This window comes from Gallinula chloropus (genome assembly GCF_964237585.1).
Source record: "Gallinula chloropus genome assembly, chromosome: 1".
Classification (NCBI taxonomy): domain Eukaryota; kingdom Metazoa; phylum Chordata; class Aves; order Gruiformes; family Rallidae; genus Gallinula; species Gallinula chloropus.
In genome coordinates, this window is record NC_140085.1 from 35,879,986 (window position 1) to 35,894,894 (window position 14,909).

At 45.8% G+C, this 14,909-nt stretch overlaps 1 protein-coding gene across 2 annotated transcripts in view; it reads left to right on the forward strand.

Moving 5' to 3' along the window:
• Positions 1 to 4,359: 4,359 nt before the first annotated feature.
• Positions 4,360 to 14,909, forward strand: part of GXYLT1 (glucoside xylosyltransferase 1) — a gene marked incomplete at its 5' end in the record, with an annotated part of 34,249 nt that continues 23,699 nt past the window's right edge. The window contains 2 exons of one of the 2 annotated variants that reach the window (XM_084264929.1): positions 4,360 to 4,574; positions 12,774 to 12,890. In XM_084264929.1, the coding sequence (XP_084121055.1) occupies positions 4,360 to 4,574; positions 12,774 to 12,890 (332 nt within the window). The remainder of the gene's footprint in view (positions 4,575 to 12,773; positions 12,891 to 14,909) is intronic. The other variant, XM_084264930.1, reaches the window with a different exon arrangement.

Consider the following 14,909-nt stretch of genomic DNA (forward strand, 5'->3'; position numbering starts at 1 on the left):
GTTCATCAACTGTTTACAATTAGTAATAAAGATATGTAATTATTTCTATTTAAAGAATTTTAAAAGCTGAATTAATTAACTGTATATAATTCAGTATTGTTTTTTCTCGGTGATACAGCCTAGTTAGAACATTTCAGTCACTTTTGCTGAACTTTTGTTATTCGCAAGGCTGAGATTCAGTGAGAAGCATTTTATCTTTTATCAGATGAACTGATAGGTAGATTCAAGGGACAGATTTTGCAGTGTGAAAAAAGGCCTGTGCTGTGTGTGTGTAAATTTATCTGTGTTTTGGGCACCTTAACAAAAGATAATTTTCTCTCTGACCTTGCCTTAGCTATATTTTTAGAGCACTGCAGATAGGTTCTCACTCATTAATTATTCAGGCATTTGAAAGAAGTGAATCCTGTAAATTCTTATTTGGGAAATGGTATCACCAATAATCCAAAAAATATTTTGTTTCTCCTGATGTCATCTCTCTTTCGAGAGCGCAGGAGCCTGCCAATTAATAGCTAAACAGCAGTAACAGCTATTCATTTGATCAAGCACATTCAAATCAAACCTGTCAATATCTCAAACCCTTTGAGCCCCATGTTGGGTGCCAAAATGGTCTGTTGAAGTTTAACCCTAGCTGGCAACTCAGCCTCATGTAGCCACTCACTCACACCCTTCTGGTGGGATGGGGGGGAGAATCGGAAAGGTAAAAGTGAGAAAACTCGTGGGTTGAGATAAAGACAGCTCAATAGGTAAAGTAAAAGCTGCACACACAAGCAAAGCAAAACAAGGAATTCATTCCCCACTTCCCACGTGCAGGCAGGGGTTCAGCCATCCCCAGGAAAAGAGGGCTCCGGCACATGTAACAGTGATTTGGGGGTCAAACACCATCACTCTGAACATTGCCCCCTTCCTCCCTCTTCTCCCAGCTGTATATGCTGAGCATGATGTCATATGGCATGGGCTATCTCTTTGGTCAGTTGGGATCAGCTGTCCCAGCTGTGTCCCCTCCCAACTCCTTGTGCATCCCCAGCCCCATCTCTGGTGGGGTGGGGTGAGGAGCACAAAAGTCCTTGGCTCTGTATAAACCCTGCTCAGCAGTGACGAAAACATCTCTGTGTTGCCAACACTGTTTTCAGCACAAATCCAAACCACAGCCCCATACTATAAAGAAAATTAACTCTATCCCAGACAAATCCAGCACAGCATGCCTGGTTTCTTCTTTTCTCACCAAAGAATATGCTTTATTTTTTTAAAGCATGATGGCATTATTGTTGCCCAGCTGCCATATTCATTCTTGGTCTCTCTCTAACAACCTTCACACCTCATTTTCCCCGACTAGAACACTCTTCACTGCAAAAGGCCAGTGTCACACCTCAGTAGGGACTAACTGGTCTTTGCTTTTATGCTCACTCCATCATATCTCTCCGTTCTGACTCTCATGTTGCAGTGTTACTTATTTCCTGCCATATGGACTCGATAATGCATGTAAGGGGTTGTAAAACGGGCTGGTGAGTGGATTCTAGACACGGGCCTGCAGGCAGATAGGCAGGAAGAGCACTAAGCCAGGTTTTGAATGCAAACAGATCCAGGGAAGCTGGCAGAATGGCAGGTTCATCGCTGGGGCAGAAAGCATGGAGGAACAGTGCACAGAGGGGCAGAAAGCCCAGCTAAGGCTCTGAGTGGCACTTCCAGACCTGCTTTTTCCTGCAATACATGGATCACACTAACATAGATTTCCCTTACTTCATTAAGCAAATTATTTCTAGAGAGGCCTTTTAACAAATTCTCTCTCGTTTCACCTATGCCTCTCCACATCACCACCCTGCCATCACTGGCCCTGAATTCTCAGCGTTACTCCTCATCCTCCGTAGTTTCTTGCTTCTCTTGGATACTTCTTTCCTCAGTCCCAGCTTCCCTGCTTGTATCTCTCAGGAATCATCCTGGTATCTGCACTGCAAACATAGCCTAGTATCCAGTACTTGTGAGGGCCAACTTTCATCCTCACTTCTTTTGTTGTGAGGAAGAGGTGATGAACAACTTTGGCAGGACAATTTTGTCATCACTTCTCTTGCCAGCTGGCATTCTGCTTCCCCCCTTTCAAACACAGCCAAGAGCAGCAGTAAACAACAGCTCGGGTTTTATGGGCATTCAGAACCTACAACAGGACTATATTTTTAAGCTTTAATGTAAATCATATTGGTGTTTGTCTTAAAACGCAGAGTCCTGAATTCATGTGATTGAGTGGGGTTGTCATTGCTTATTTTTAAAAAAGTCCATAGAGGAAGAAAGTCCAGTCTGTAGAGAAAAAGTTAACTCAATGCTCCATACAGGTGATAAAGCAAGCAGAATTCTTTCAAATTGGTCTTTAAAAGAAAATAATCCAACAAAACCAATGTCAGGAGCTGAAGGAGAAGCGCTGAGTGATGACTTTAGAACACCTGCTTTGGCAATAGTGGGTTGGGCAGTCAGGATTCAGCTGAAACTGCACTGGATTTAGCCGAAATCCAAACGATTTTGCCTCTGCCTGGCAGGATGCACACCTATTACTTCTCAAACATCCTTCTTCTTTCAGTAAAAAAATTTTTTTACTGAAAGAGTTGTGAGGGCCTGGAACAGGCTGCCCAGGGATGTGGTTGAGTCACCATCCCTGGATGTGTTCAAAAAAAGGGTAGATGAGGTACTTGGGGATATGGTTTAGCTGAGGATGGGAATGGTTGGACTTGATGATCTTCAACGGTCTTTTCCAGCCTTGTGATTCTCTGATTCTGTGATTCTTGCTCTTCAGAAGCATCACTTGGTGAAACCAACATAACCCTCTCTTTGGGGATGGCAAATGAATCCTTCAGACCCAGGTCAACAGTTTCCTCAGGCCCAGCATCCAGTCGGCACGATGCCCAGCTGGGACTTCTCTCCCTGACCAGGATGCTGTGCAGTTATCTGCATGCCAAGTCCCTGGGAGGGAAGGGGTGAGGCTGGATGGCACACTCAGGCTGTGTCTCCACAAGCAGACAGGCTGCCAGTCCTTGAGGAGAGGCAGTCATTGTGTCAGAGGAACCCCAAAGGAAACCTCGTGTGGGGAAAACAGATGTTTTCTGGGGTCCTGAGCTCCGCTTTTGCTCTGAAAGAGACATGGTGAGACAGGGGCCTGGCTGCTGGGTTTGTCAGGCCGGGTCACTGCCTCTGTCTGGGGCTGTTCTCCCAACCTCTTCCCAGAGACGCACTTTCCCGAGGTCCGAGCGAGTGGCGAGCCCAGGCTGGCCGCAGGGGCCCTGGGGAATCATAGAATATAGAATCATAGAATTGTAGGGGCTGGAAGGGACCTCGAGAGATCATTGGGTCCAACCCCTCTGCCAAAGCAGCTCCCTAGGACATATCACTCAGATAGGCGTCCAGATGGGTCTTGAATATCTCCAGAGAAGGAGACTTGACCACCTCCCTGGGCAGCCTGTCCCAGGGCTCTGTCACCCTCACTGTGAAAAAGTTTTTCCGCATGTTGGTGCGGAACTTCCTGTGCTCCAACTTGCAGCCATTGCCCCTTGTCCTATCCCCACAGACCACCAAAAATGGGCTGGCTGATTCCCCCTGCATCCCCTGCTTCAGATAATTATAGACTTTATTTAGGTCCCCCCTTAGTCTTCTCAAGGCTGACCAGTCCCAATTTACTCAGCCTTTCCTCATAGGGGAGATGCTCCAGGCCCTTAATCATCTTCGTAGCCCTTCTTTGGACTCTCTCCAGGAGATCCCGGTCCTTTTTATACCAGGGAGCCCAGAACTGGACACAATACTCCAGGTGGGGCCTGACCAGGGCAGAGTAGAGGGGGAGGATCACCTCCTTTGACCTGCTGGCCACACTCCTCCGGATGCACCCCAGGATCCCGAGGCACACTGCTGGCTCATGGCCAATCTGTCATCAGGTTGCAGCTTCCCCAGGGCCCGACCCAGGGCACCGGGCCCAGCCGCACCCCGGAGGGGAGGGGAGGGGAGCGGAGCAGCGGCGCCCCCGACGCGCCCCTTCCCGGAGTAGGAAACTTTCAGCTTTCTTTCACGTCTGGGACAATTCAAGGGGGCCGCGCACCCATCGCTGCGCCACCGGCCCGCCCCGCCAGGCCGGGCCCCGCCTCCCGGCCCGCCCCGCCAGGCCGGGCGCCGCCTCCCGGCCCGCCCCGCCAGGCCGGGCCCCGCCTCCCGGCCCGCCCCGCCGGCGGCACCTGGGTCCCTGCGGGCGCGTCAGGGCTCGCCCCGCCCCCGCCCCGCCCTCTCTCCCGCCCCTCGCATGCCGGGGCTCTCGCCGCTACCGCCTCCACTGGGGCTCGCGTAGCCGCTTGGGCCCCGGCCGCCGCCTGGCTTCGCAGCCGGGGCCGGAGGATGCGGCGGTTTGCGCGGGTGGCGCTGCTGTGCCTGGGCTGCGGCGTCTGCTCGCTGCTCTACGGCTTCAGCCAGCTGGCCCTCTCCCTGGAGCAGGAGCCCGGCGGCGGACGGGAGCGGCAGGCCCGAGACCCCGCCGCGCCCGGCGCCTGGCGGCAGTCGGGCGGCGGCCGGGCGGCGGGGAGCGTGGGCCGAGGCGAGGCGGGGGCTGGCAGGTACGGTGGCGCGGGGCCGGAGCCGGGCGGGGGAGCCGGGCGGGCGGCGGTTCGCTCCGCATTCCTGCGGGGAGGGCCGGGGAGGCGCGGGAGCGCGCTGGCCGCCCTCCCGCGGGCGGAGCGGGGCTTGGCGCCCGCCCTCGCCCCCCGATGGGGGGACGCGGGCGCCCCCGGCCGCTCCGCTGGCGCGGCGGGGCGGAGGTGAGGCTGCCGCCGCGGCGAGAGGCCGGGAAAGCACTTTGCGAGGGAACGGGGGGTTCGGGGAGGGGGTGGTGCTGCTGTGCCCTATCTCCCGAGCAGCTCCGCCACTTCACGGGCTGGTTACCGAGGAACGGAGGTTGAAAAAGCCTTAAAAACATCCCGAGGTTAAAGAAGCGGCGCTGCAGGCCGGCCAGTGGCCGAAGCCGGGCCCCCTGCGCGTCCCCGCCGCGGGAGAGGCGGTGCTGCCCCCAGGCCGTGCGCCGGCTGCTCAAGTGTCCGCGGCCGGGCGGGGAGTGCGGGGGCCTGGCCGCGGCCTCGGGAGCTGGGCTGCGACTTCGCCGTCGTCCCTGTGAGACTCGGACCCCCTTCCTCGTTGGGGCGGGGTAGGTGAAGCCGGGAGAGTGTGAGGCGGAGAAGCTCTCTGGGTGTTAGTTCTGAAACTTGATGGCTTTCCGATCGTAACTTTGTTTCAACAAAAATACTTCCTGTAGGATCCTTAGAGCCAGCCTTCTCGCAGGGAGCTGTGCCTTCAGCCCCGCGGTTCAGGAGGTGTACCTCGGAGCAGCTCACGCTCTGCACAGCCGCCGTGTGTTTCTCTTGCCTGCCTCCTGCCAGCACCAGTTTTCATGTGGGCAAGCAGTGCGTGAGGTGGTGGAATGAAAACAATACTAGTTTTCCTCTGGTTTAGTGTGACGAACCAGTTCAGCTGTGGCTGCCGGAATGCTAATGCCAAAAAAAGAAGAGGGACAACAAGCCTGCTACTAAAGGTGGAGGAGCAGTTAGGCCAGGCCTTTTTGGGCCAGCCTACCTCTCTACCTGTTTAGATTCCACAGCAGCATAAAGCAGTGTGAGTTTGATGATTTGGCAGCTGTACCCCCTTCCCAGTGCTGCTCATGCTCAAGCACCCCCCTTCCTTACACTGCTTGCACTCCTCTGATCCCACAAGTGAGTTCATTTGGTATGCCAGCCTGCCTGGAAACTACTTGTGGGGCTTTGGGTGGCTTAGTGTAGTGGCAGGTGTCCCTGCCCGTGGCAAGGGGGTTGGAACTAGATAATCTTTGAGGTCCCTTCCAACCCAAACCATTCTGTGATTTGATCTAAGGTTTGGCCAACTCAGCACCCTGAACTGGCTCATCGTGTAATTACAAAATTGTTGGTGCTGGTGCAAAGGCAGAATGGCAGAAACTGACTTAATTATCTTAAAATATCATGAAACAGCATTCTGAGTTGCTAGGGGTGGAGTCAGCTGAAATGTGAAACCCAGCTTTTGACTGGTGTAACTACTTCAGAGATGTGTTTTCCTGTGCTTTGGCTTTTATTTCATCTTTGTACAGCTTATGGTTTGGAAACAATGTGAGGGTGTTTGTTACTCACTTACAGTTTATGATTAAAAGCTCACCGAGAGGATTTGAAATCAAAAGAACATAAATGGAATAAAAGAGTTAAGTCTGAGTTTTATGTAAGATTTCGTTGGTCTAATAAATCAGTTTTAAATAGAAATGTGAGGAAGAAAATCATATATATGATACTTCTTTTACTACAGAAAATAAGCCATTTACGTGAAGAAAACTTTTGTATTAGTAAGCACTGAAATTACTTTCAGGTGTATCATGCTCCTGGTTAGCAAAAGAGCCTCCACATTTAACTTAATAGCTGTACAGTTTACTTTTTTAGTATATGTACTCAAGTGTAGGTTTAAAGTAAAAGATATTGATGGGGGAGAACCCCAACAATGTGCAAGAAGCTTCTTGTTTGCTGCAGTGAAGGGAACTGAGATATAAATCTACCCAGTGTTGCAATGTGGAAGCGCTTTGCAAACTGAGAAAGTCACTTTCCAAAGGTCTTAAGTGCTGCAAGTAATTCCTGTGTGTGCATTTTCATAGGAGCATACCTCCTTGCAGAATCAATGTCTGTTTGGTGCATCCCTGTAGACCCTGCTGCCCTGCAAGCCTAGTACACCTATAAATTCCTGTCAGACTGAAGGCTCAGGAGGAACATCATCCTGTTGTAGATTATTGAGGTTTATATTGCTGTTTGTGCAAATGGCATGTGCAAAACTCAGGTGTGAGCCAGTCCCTTGGAACAGTCTCTAAAAGGCTTTTGTTCAAGGGAAAATAATCTGTCCTGTGGCAGTTAAGAAATGCCCAGCTGAATGTTCCTTTTGATGTACATTTCAATTAATCTCAGATATGAAATTGCCTAATGTTCTTGTGTGCAACTGATACACACATATTGGTGAAGGTATTGGTGGTTTTCAGTTTGTTATACTACAGCTCTATCCTTAGTAGAGACTGAGCACGGCAGCCATGTGGCTGGCTCTACTCTGCCCTGGTCAGGCCCCACCTAGAGTACTGTGTCCAGCTCCCCGGTACAAAAAAGATGGGGATCTCCTGCAGAGAGTCCAGCAAAGGGCTACAAAGAGGATGAAAGGCCTGGAGCATCTCCCCTATGAGGAAAGGCTGAATGAACTGGGGCTGTTCAGCCTTCAGAAAAAGTGACTGAGAGGGATGTGATTAATGTTTATAAATATCTGAAATGTGGGACACAGGGGGAAATGGCCAGCCACTTTTCAGTGGTCTGTGGAGACAGGACAAGGGGCAATGGTTTCAAATTGGAGCATAGGAAGTTCCACACCAATGTGTGGAAGAACTTTTTCACAGTGAGGGTAACAGAGCTCTGGGACAGGATGTCCAGGGGGTTGTGGAGTCTCCTCCTCTGGAGATATTCAAGACTCATCTGGGCATCTACCTGTGTGACCTGTCCTAGGGAACCTGCTTTGGCAGGGGGGTTGGACTTGATTTCTTGAGGTCCCTTCCAACCTCTATGATTCTGTGATTCTGTGGCTGTTTTACACCCACTTCTTACTCTTTGGTGATTGTGTAATATCCTGAGGGGTTTGTAACCTTAGAGAGTAAGTTGTGTTCAGGTAACCTTCTGATCCTTCTTGAACTTTAGCATTCCATATACATTAATAGTAACTCTCAGTAATTGGTTGCTTTAGCTGTTTTCACAGATAACTTTAAAATACAGTTTAGCAAAGCAAATGAAACTGCCATCTGAAGGTGTTTATGGACTTGACAGTGATTTCCTCTGCTCTTTAGCAGAAGGGCTTTCTTTGTCTCTGGTACATGACATGAGGGCAGAAAGAGCTCAATCATACTCTCTGATGGAGGGTGGGCAGTTGAGATTTCTGGTAGTTTTCAGAAGCTTGTAAACATGAAAAGTGCAAGCTTTGAATAAAGCTTCAGAATACCACACCTGGGAGAATTTTGCAATAGTGATGAAGCTTTTAAGTAGAAAATGTTTAATTAAAAAGGAAGTCCCATATTGAAACTAGAATTACAGGTTGAGGCAAGAGCCTCCAATAAGCATAATAATTCGGAGAGGTTGTTGGGTAATCACTTTGCTACGGAGTTGTTTCAAAGGCTACAGTAGCCTGAGGAACTAGATGACTAAAAGCTGAAGAGTCCTATCTTGAAACTTGATAGAAACAGCTGAAAAACATTTCAAGAATGTATTAGTGAAGTTGTAAGGTTGGGTTTTAGCTGTGAAGAAAGATTACCTTGAAGGGGAGTTATCCTCCTGATTATTCATTCCAACAAGAAAGGTAGTAATGAATGGATGGTACAGTCATATATAAAAGCTAAATTAGCAATAGATCTGAACTTGAAAAAAAGAAAATACTGAGGTGCCTACTTCCAGAGGAAACAAAGTCAGTTGAAAGCCAACATATGTAGTTAGTCTTTTTGCCTTTGCTGGTATGGTTTAGGGCTGAGGAAGAAGGCTGTGGAAAAATGGACCCCCCCCCCTTGCCCCAGCCTTGGTAAATAAATAAATATTTACCACTAGTATGTCATTTGATAATACTATAATCTGCTGTCTGTGGAGTATACTTTTAAGTCTTTCTCCCTTATGAAAGGGAATCTTCAGTTAATTTTATCAATATTTCCACTTCAGTTAAGCAGATAATGTCATCTTTCTATTCAGGTCCAAAGAGAGTGCTATCTTAACGGCAAGTTTGTGAAGTAGAGCAGGAATCAGTCTGTTGTCAGTTCTGTGAATTCAGTGAGGTTGATGAATTTGACCCTATTAAAGTGAAACTTTTTTTCCCCATTTTTCTGTAGTTTAGCATTTTTCTGCAGCCAGGAATATACTTACTGGTTTGTTATATGCAACTCAATGATCCCTTGAGGTCCCTTCCAACCCCTACGATTCTGTGATTCTGTAACTCTCATACCTGACTGCATCTGTCTCTTGCTCTCTTGACTGTGCTGGTAAAGGAAATGCTTCTCAGCACTCTTGTGCCTGAGAAACTTGTCTAAACATTGCAAAATGTGAGTAAAACTTTTAAATGGATGAAGCACTGAAGCATTTCAAGTTGAAACTTCATTGGAAAAAATTGTCTCATCTGAAACTTTTACTCCTGTGATTCTGAGCAGGAAGGAACTAAAGACATGCATCCTTCCTGCCTTGCTGCACGTTGTCCTGCAGGAGAGATACAGGTCAGGCTCCATGACTTGATTCTTGCTGTTGATTAGGCTGGGGTGGTTAGTGCAGTGCTGACAGAACGGCTGTAGCCCTGGCTCATGCTGGTTGACTGCAGCCCTGATGGTTTGGACATAGTGATATATTGGCTGTGAAGTTACAGTGGTATGAAAGGTGCCACGTGGATGGAAAGTACCCCTGAAAGCTGTGAACTCCATTTAACAGTAAGCCTTTTTAATAAAAGGAGGGTTTTTTTCAGTCTGACTGTTTGGAGATTTGTTAAACTTTACTTGCCTGAGCACAGGGCCTCAGTCGTCATGAACTCAACTTGTGTACTGCTATGTGTTTTGCAAACAAATCTAAAATGGTCCTTAAATTCTGAAAATAATTCTTTCCAGGTCATAATGTAGACACCTTTGCTATGTCTGCAAGACTAAAATTTTTACTCTCCAGTGGTATTGAAGCTAAATTACCTGATAAGGGTAGTTATAAAATGTCTGGTTGCCTAAGGAGAGATACCTTAAATTGGCAAACAGATCTTTGAGAATTCTTGTCTATGATAATAATGATTTTGAAAAGTTTGTATTTCTTTGGTTTTGTTTTTTGTTGGTGGTTGGTGTTAGGAGTTGGCTTCTCTGGTGGGTGGCTTGGACCTTCTGGTCCTTCCAGTAGCCATCCTTCAGACCCTAGTCTTGAGAAAACTTCTTTGAGTAGCTCAGCCACTCATATCTCTGTGGAGTTTAGCTCAGTTTTATGGCCTGTCTGATACTTAGCTTCCAAGCCTCTTGTTCTGTTTGTGGCGTAGTCTGGTTTGATACTTGGCTACTGATGGTGTGTGCCAACATGCACACCCACACACTACATGCACTCATGTCTCTTCAGTTTCTGGCACTGGGCCTCTATGAGCTGTGGCCACCTTTTTGTTTACTGGCACTTGGACCACTGTGCATACACATGGAATGGGCACCCCTGCCTCACCCTCCCCCCCTTTACCCAGGAAAATAAAAATGGAGTTTAATAAGGCAGCTGCTGACTAGTCACACAGTATGGCTAGTCCTGTTTACATGTGACTGAACCCTCTTACCTTCTCTCCGTTTTTGCATTCTCATTCATCCCTAGTCCACTGTGATCCCTCAGTGAGCCCCACACCCCTGTGGTAACCTGTGTAAGGTGATCTGGAGAGCCTCTCCTGTTGTCTTGTTTGGTGTATCTTCTGCTGTGCCCATGGGCTGACTGCTGCTCTCCTGCATCAGGACTGGGCCAGGGTGCTCCATGGGCTGAGGTTAGACTGCTGGGCTGCCTTCACCTGATGTTGTGTTCTGCTTTCTATTTGTGGAGACTGGCCTTTAATCACGTAACCTATAATAGATGTGAGCAAAATATCCCTCCCTAATGCTGAAGGTGACTATTCCGGTCTGACTGGTAACCTTGCTTGGGTAACGATGACTGTGCCTGTTTGATGAACACATACATCTCCCTAGTTTTGTAAAGTACTTATGGCACTTACTTGTAGTCTAAGCTTTCCTCTTGTTTTATTTCAAATTAAAAAAAAAAAATAATGAGTAGTATTTTGAATGACCAGAAGAAAATGCTGCCCCGTGATTCTAGTCACTTAATCTGTTGTGTGCGAAAGCTTTATGGAATGTGGTAGGATATGGCCAGTTGAGAGAGACTTCTGTGGGCAGGAAAAAAACTTAGTCTGACATTAGGTAAATTACATACATATGTACCCTCATAGCATTTTTGTTGCAAACATGAAATTTATGAATCAAATTCAAGGCTGACAACCTTACTGTCATGCTGAATGGGATGTTGAAAGGTTTAATGTGTCAGGGAAATGACTTAGGCATTAATTCAAGCTTGCCTCTCTTGCCTTGATAGTCTGGATAGGATAGTAGCTCAAAGCAGTTAAGAAAAGTGCGGCTCTTGACAGCTGAAAAAGGAATCCCCTGTAATAAGAAGATAATAATCTTCTAAACCAGAAAACTGATTTTAAGGTATAGTCTATTAATTTATCTTAGAGGTAATGAGAGACAGTTATTCAAAAAGGTACGCAGTGGAGACCTTAAAGATTGTTCAGATAAGTGCAAAGTCTTCATGTGCCTTGAGGTTTTACAGAAACTTCAAAAGCCACAAAGATTAATGTAAGAGAGAATCTGGCAGAGAGAACTTGTGGTTTTATACCATTTACTTTCCCCAGAGCAGTGCAGATATCCCAGTCATAGTCTACATTATCCCTTTTGTACCTGGATATTTATTTGTGCAGACCATTCTTAAGTCATGAGATAGAATCACTTGAATAATTCTTGCAGACACATGTATTTACAGGATATGAAAGATTTCCTGCCATCTCTACTGAAGAACTTCTCCACACCCCCACCAACACATAATGAGGCTTTGTGAAACAATGTGTTTATGAAGTCATTTATCTCAAGTGTTGAAAAAAGACATTATACAGCTTGTTATTTTTGATGCTACATTAAACTATTAAGTCTGGTATTTGCAATACGTTGGCCTTTACAGATGCCAGATAACCATACCAAGATGAAGCTGATTCATTTAGAACTTGAAAAGGCAGCCTCCACTAGAGTTCTGAGCTGTAGTGCTTAAATATCTTTTAATCATCAAGCTTTTGTGTCGGTTTTCTTCTTGCACGTGTCTTTTATTCACAGATACCAACCTTCAAAGGAGAACAAAACACTACTGGCGTTGTGTCACCAGGGCAGGAAAAGGGAACATAGGAAGTGACTCAAGAGCATAGGCCCTGCTTGGCGATGTTCTACTTGCTTGTTTAAGATTTTAAATCTTGATGTTGATTTCTTCACCACAGCCTTTGAAAATGCACTTATATTGCCCTTCTAAAATGTTTCCTGTATTATTGTTGCATAAAATTTAGTGGTGGACTAGTAAAACCTGCTTTTCTGTTAGTTTGGCACGAGTCAATAAATTATTAGTTTTGCCATTAGTAAGACAAAGGAAGACTTGCCAGGTGTGGTGGTTATTTCTGGGTTACATTAACCTTTTGTTATGAAATAATGGAATTTGTTGCTACTGAAAAGCCCTGTTTTGGTTAAAAATCAGGTTTGTATGGAATAGTCCTGGGTGAGTGGGGATTGTGTTTAAATGGGCGATATAGCTCTGAATATGCAATGTTCTTGCTCTTCGGCTTGAAGTAGTCAAAGGTATTGCAAAGATGTGAGTTCTTTCCTGCTGTGAGTATTGTCATTTACTCTGTTACCTCTGGATTTATGCTAAGCTGAGACCATGGGATGACCCTCAAAAATCCCAACCCCTCTGTTTTTCTTACTCTGAAAATACATGCAGAGGAAAAGCTAAAGGATGGGGACTGTTTTTCCTTATGAAGAATCCTGGTTGGCACCTAATACCTCCTCTTTTGTATTATTCAAGCTCTGTCATGTAGGTCGTCTTCTACCTGCTAATTAACAATTCAAGTTACGTTTGAGCTAGAAATTAATCCATGTAACTGCCATAAAATCAGTAACATTTATATAGGTTATTTTTGTCTTATCCTGTTAGGTGTAAGAGTTTGTCTGTATCTTTCTGGAATTCCTATTGGATGCTGCCCTCTGATGTTTGTGGAATGAACTGCTTTTGGGAAGCTGCTTTTAGGTAGGATTTATTATTAAATAGTACTATATTATTTGATTGCAGACAGGTGTAGCTGGGTATTTTTTGCTCTTTAGCAAGGTGAAAAAGCAAAATATTTTATTTGCTTCTCATGCATTTCACCTGGCTATGTTATGGTTACCTTTAGCTGGGCTTTCTCCTGTTCTGTTTTTAAAATTGTAGACTCAAATGACTAGACTTTTTTCACTTGTGTTACTGCTTTAAAATACTTGCTAAATTGGTAATAAGTCTGTCTGAACATGTTCTGCAAAGTTACTGATGATTTTTTTTTTTGATAAATATAACTTTGTGCACAGTAAAAACTGATAGATACACTTAGTAGTTACATTTGGAGCTTTTTTGTTACATGTTTTATAGAATTAGAGGATAGTACTTCATCCAAAAGTCCTGAAACACTTTAGCATGTGCTTTGATACAGTATGTTACAGCACAGTCCGTGTCCTTAAAGCTTCATCTTTAACAATAAGTCTCAGTATTTTGAGGCGGTTGTTCAGATGTTTCAGATCATCAGATTATAGAAGTAGCTTAAAAAGAAATGGATGAAGGATTAAGCAAATTGGCATATATGGTCTCTAACCTGCACAGTTCTTTTCAGTATACAACTGAAGCTGTAAGTTATTTTTTTCTAATATTTAAAATTTGATTGATCATCCTTTGATATAGTTATATCTTCCTCTTAGTCTGAAACTTGAATATTTCTAGGGAAGCAAAGGGAAAGAAAAGTTTAGCTTCACAAAACCTAATATATTTTTATAATCATCATTTTGGGAAAGACTATAAATCTGTCCCCCATTCCTCTCTCTGTGCTTTTAAAGCTCATCTGTTGCCAGGGGGTTACTTGAAGCATTGGCTTAGATCAATTTTAGTTTTTTGGCAAACTACACCTGTAATTTGGGGCTTTTGCATCTTTCTCCTTGCCCTTGGTAGTCAGTGTGTTCTTTATGCACAAGGGTTCATCTGACTTTCTCTTTGACAGGTTTTTAGCTTTCTGATTAGACTCATTTTTTTAAAAATATATTTTCCCTTAGAGGCTAGCTTTTGGGAGTTTAGGTCTATGAAGTTAAGAACATGAGGGTAAACCAAGTGTCAGTGCTGTTAGGGAGGGCATAAGGGCTTAGCCTGTGCTTAGTGGAGAGACAGGCTATTGATTTAAGCTTCACTCATCCGTGGAGGTCTAGGCCAGTCGACAGGTACATAGTGCTGAAAGAGGAGAGGGTCTTTTTCTGACCCTGTTGCCTGTGATGGTGTCCACGAAGTCTCCACAATGCAATGTGTTGCAGTAAAAATAGCAGAAAAATTCCTTTCTGGACTTTCTGCTGGGCACAAGACAAGTAGAAAGTTGGAACCAGAAGTGGAGAAACCCCAAGAAGATCCTTTGTCCAGACCTTAACATGTAACGTGAATTATTCTGTTAAGAACACAGGCTGTGGCTGTGAAGACAAGTCTGTTGAATTGTGTATTGATTGTGGCATTACTGGGCAAGTGCAGTTTCTTTCTTGGTGAAACAGCATACTCTGCTCTTGTAAAAACCTGGATTACTACGTCCAGCTCTAGGGTCCCCAGTAGAAGAAAGACATGGAGCTGTTGGAGCAAGTCCAGAGGAAGACGATGAAAATGGTGAGAGGGCTGGAGCATCTTGCAGATGAGAGCAGGCTGAGAGAGGTGGGCTTGTTCAGCCTGCAGAAAGGAAAGCACTGGGGAGACCTTATAGTAGCCTCCCAGTACCTAAAGGGGCCTGCAAGAAAGGTGGAGAGGGGCTGTTTATCAGGGAGTGTAGTGAGAGGACCAGGGATAATGGCTTTAAACTGAAAGAGAGTAGATTTAGATTAGCTGTTAAGAAGAGATTCTTTCCAGTGAGGGTCATGAGGCCCTGGCACAGGTTGCCCAAAGAAGCTGTGTCTGACCCCTCCCTGGCAGTGTTCAAGGCCAGGTCAGATGGGGCTTTGGGCAACCTGGTCTAGTGGGGGGTGTCCCTGCCCATGGCAGGGGGTTGGAATTAGA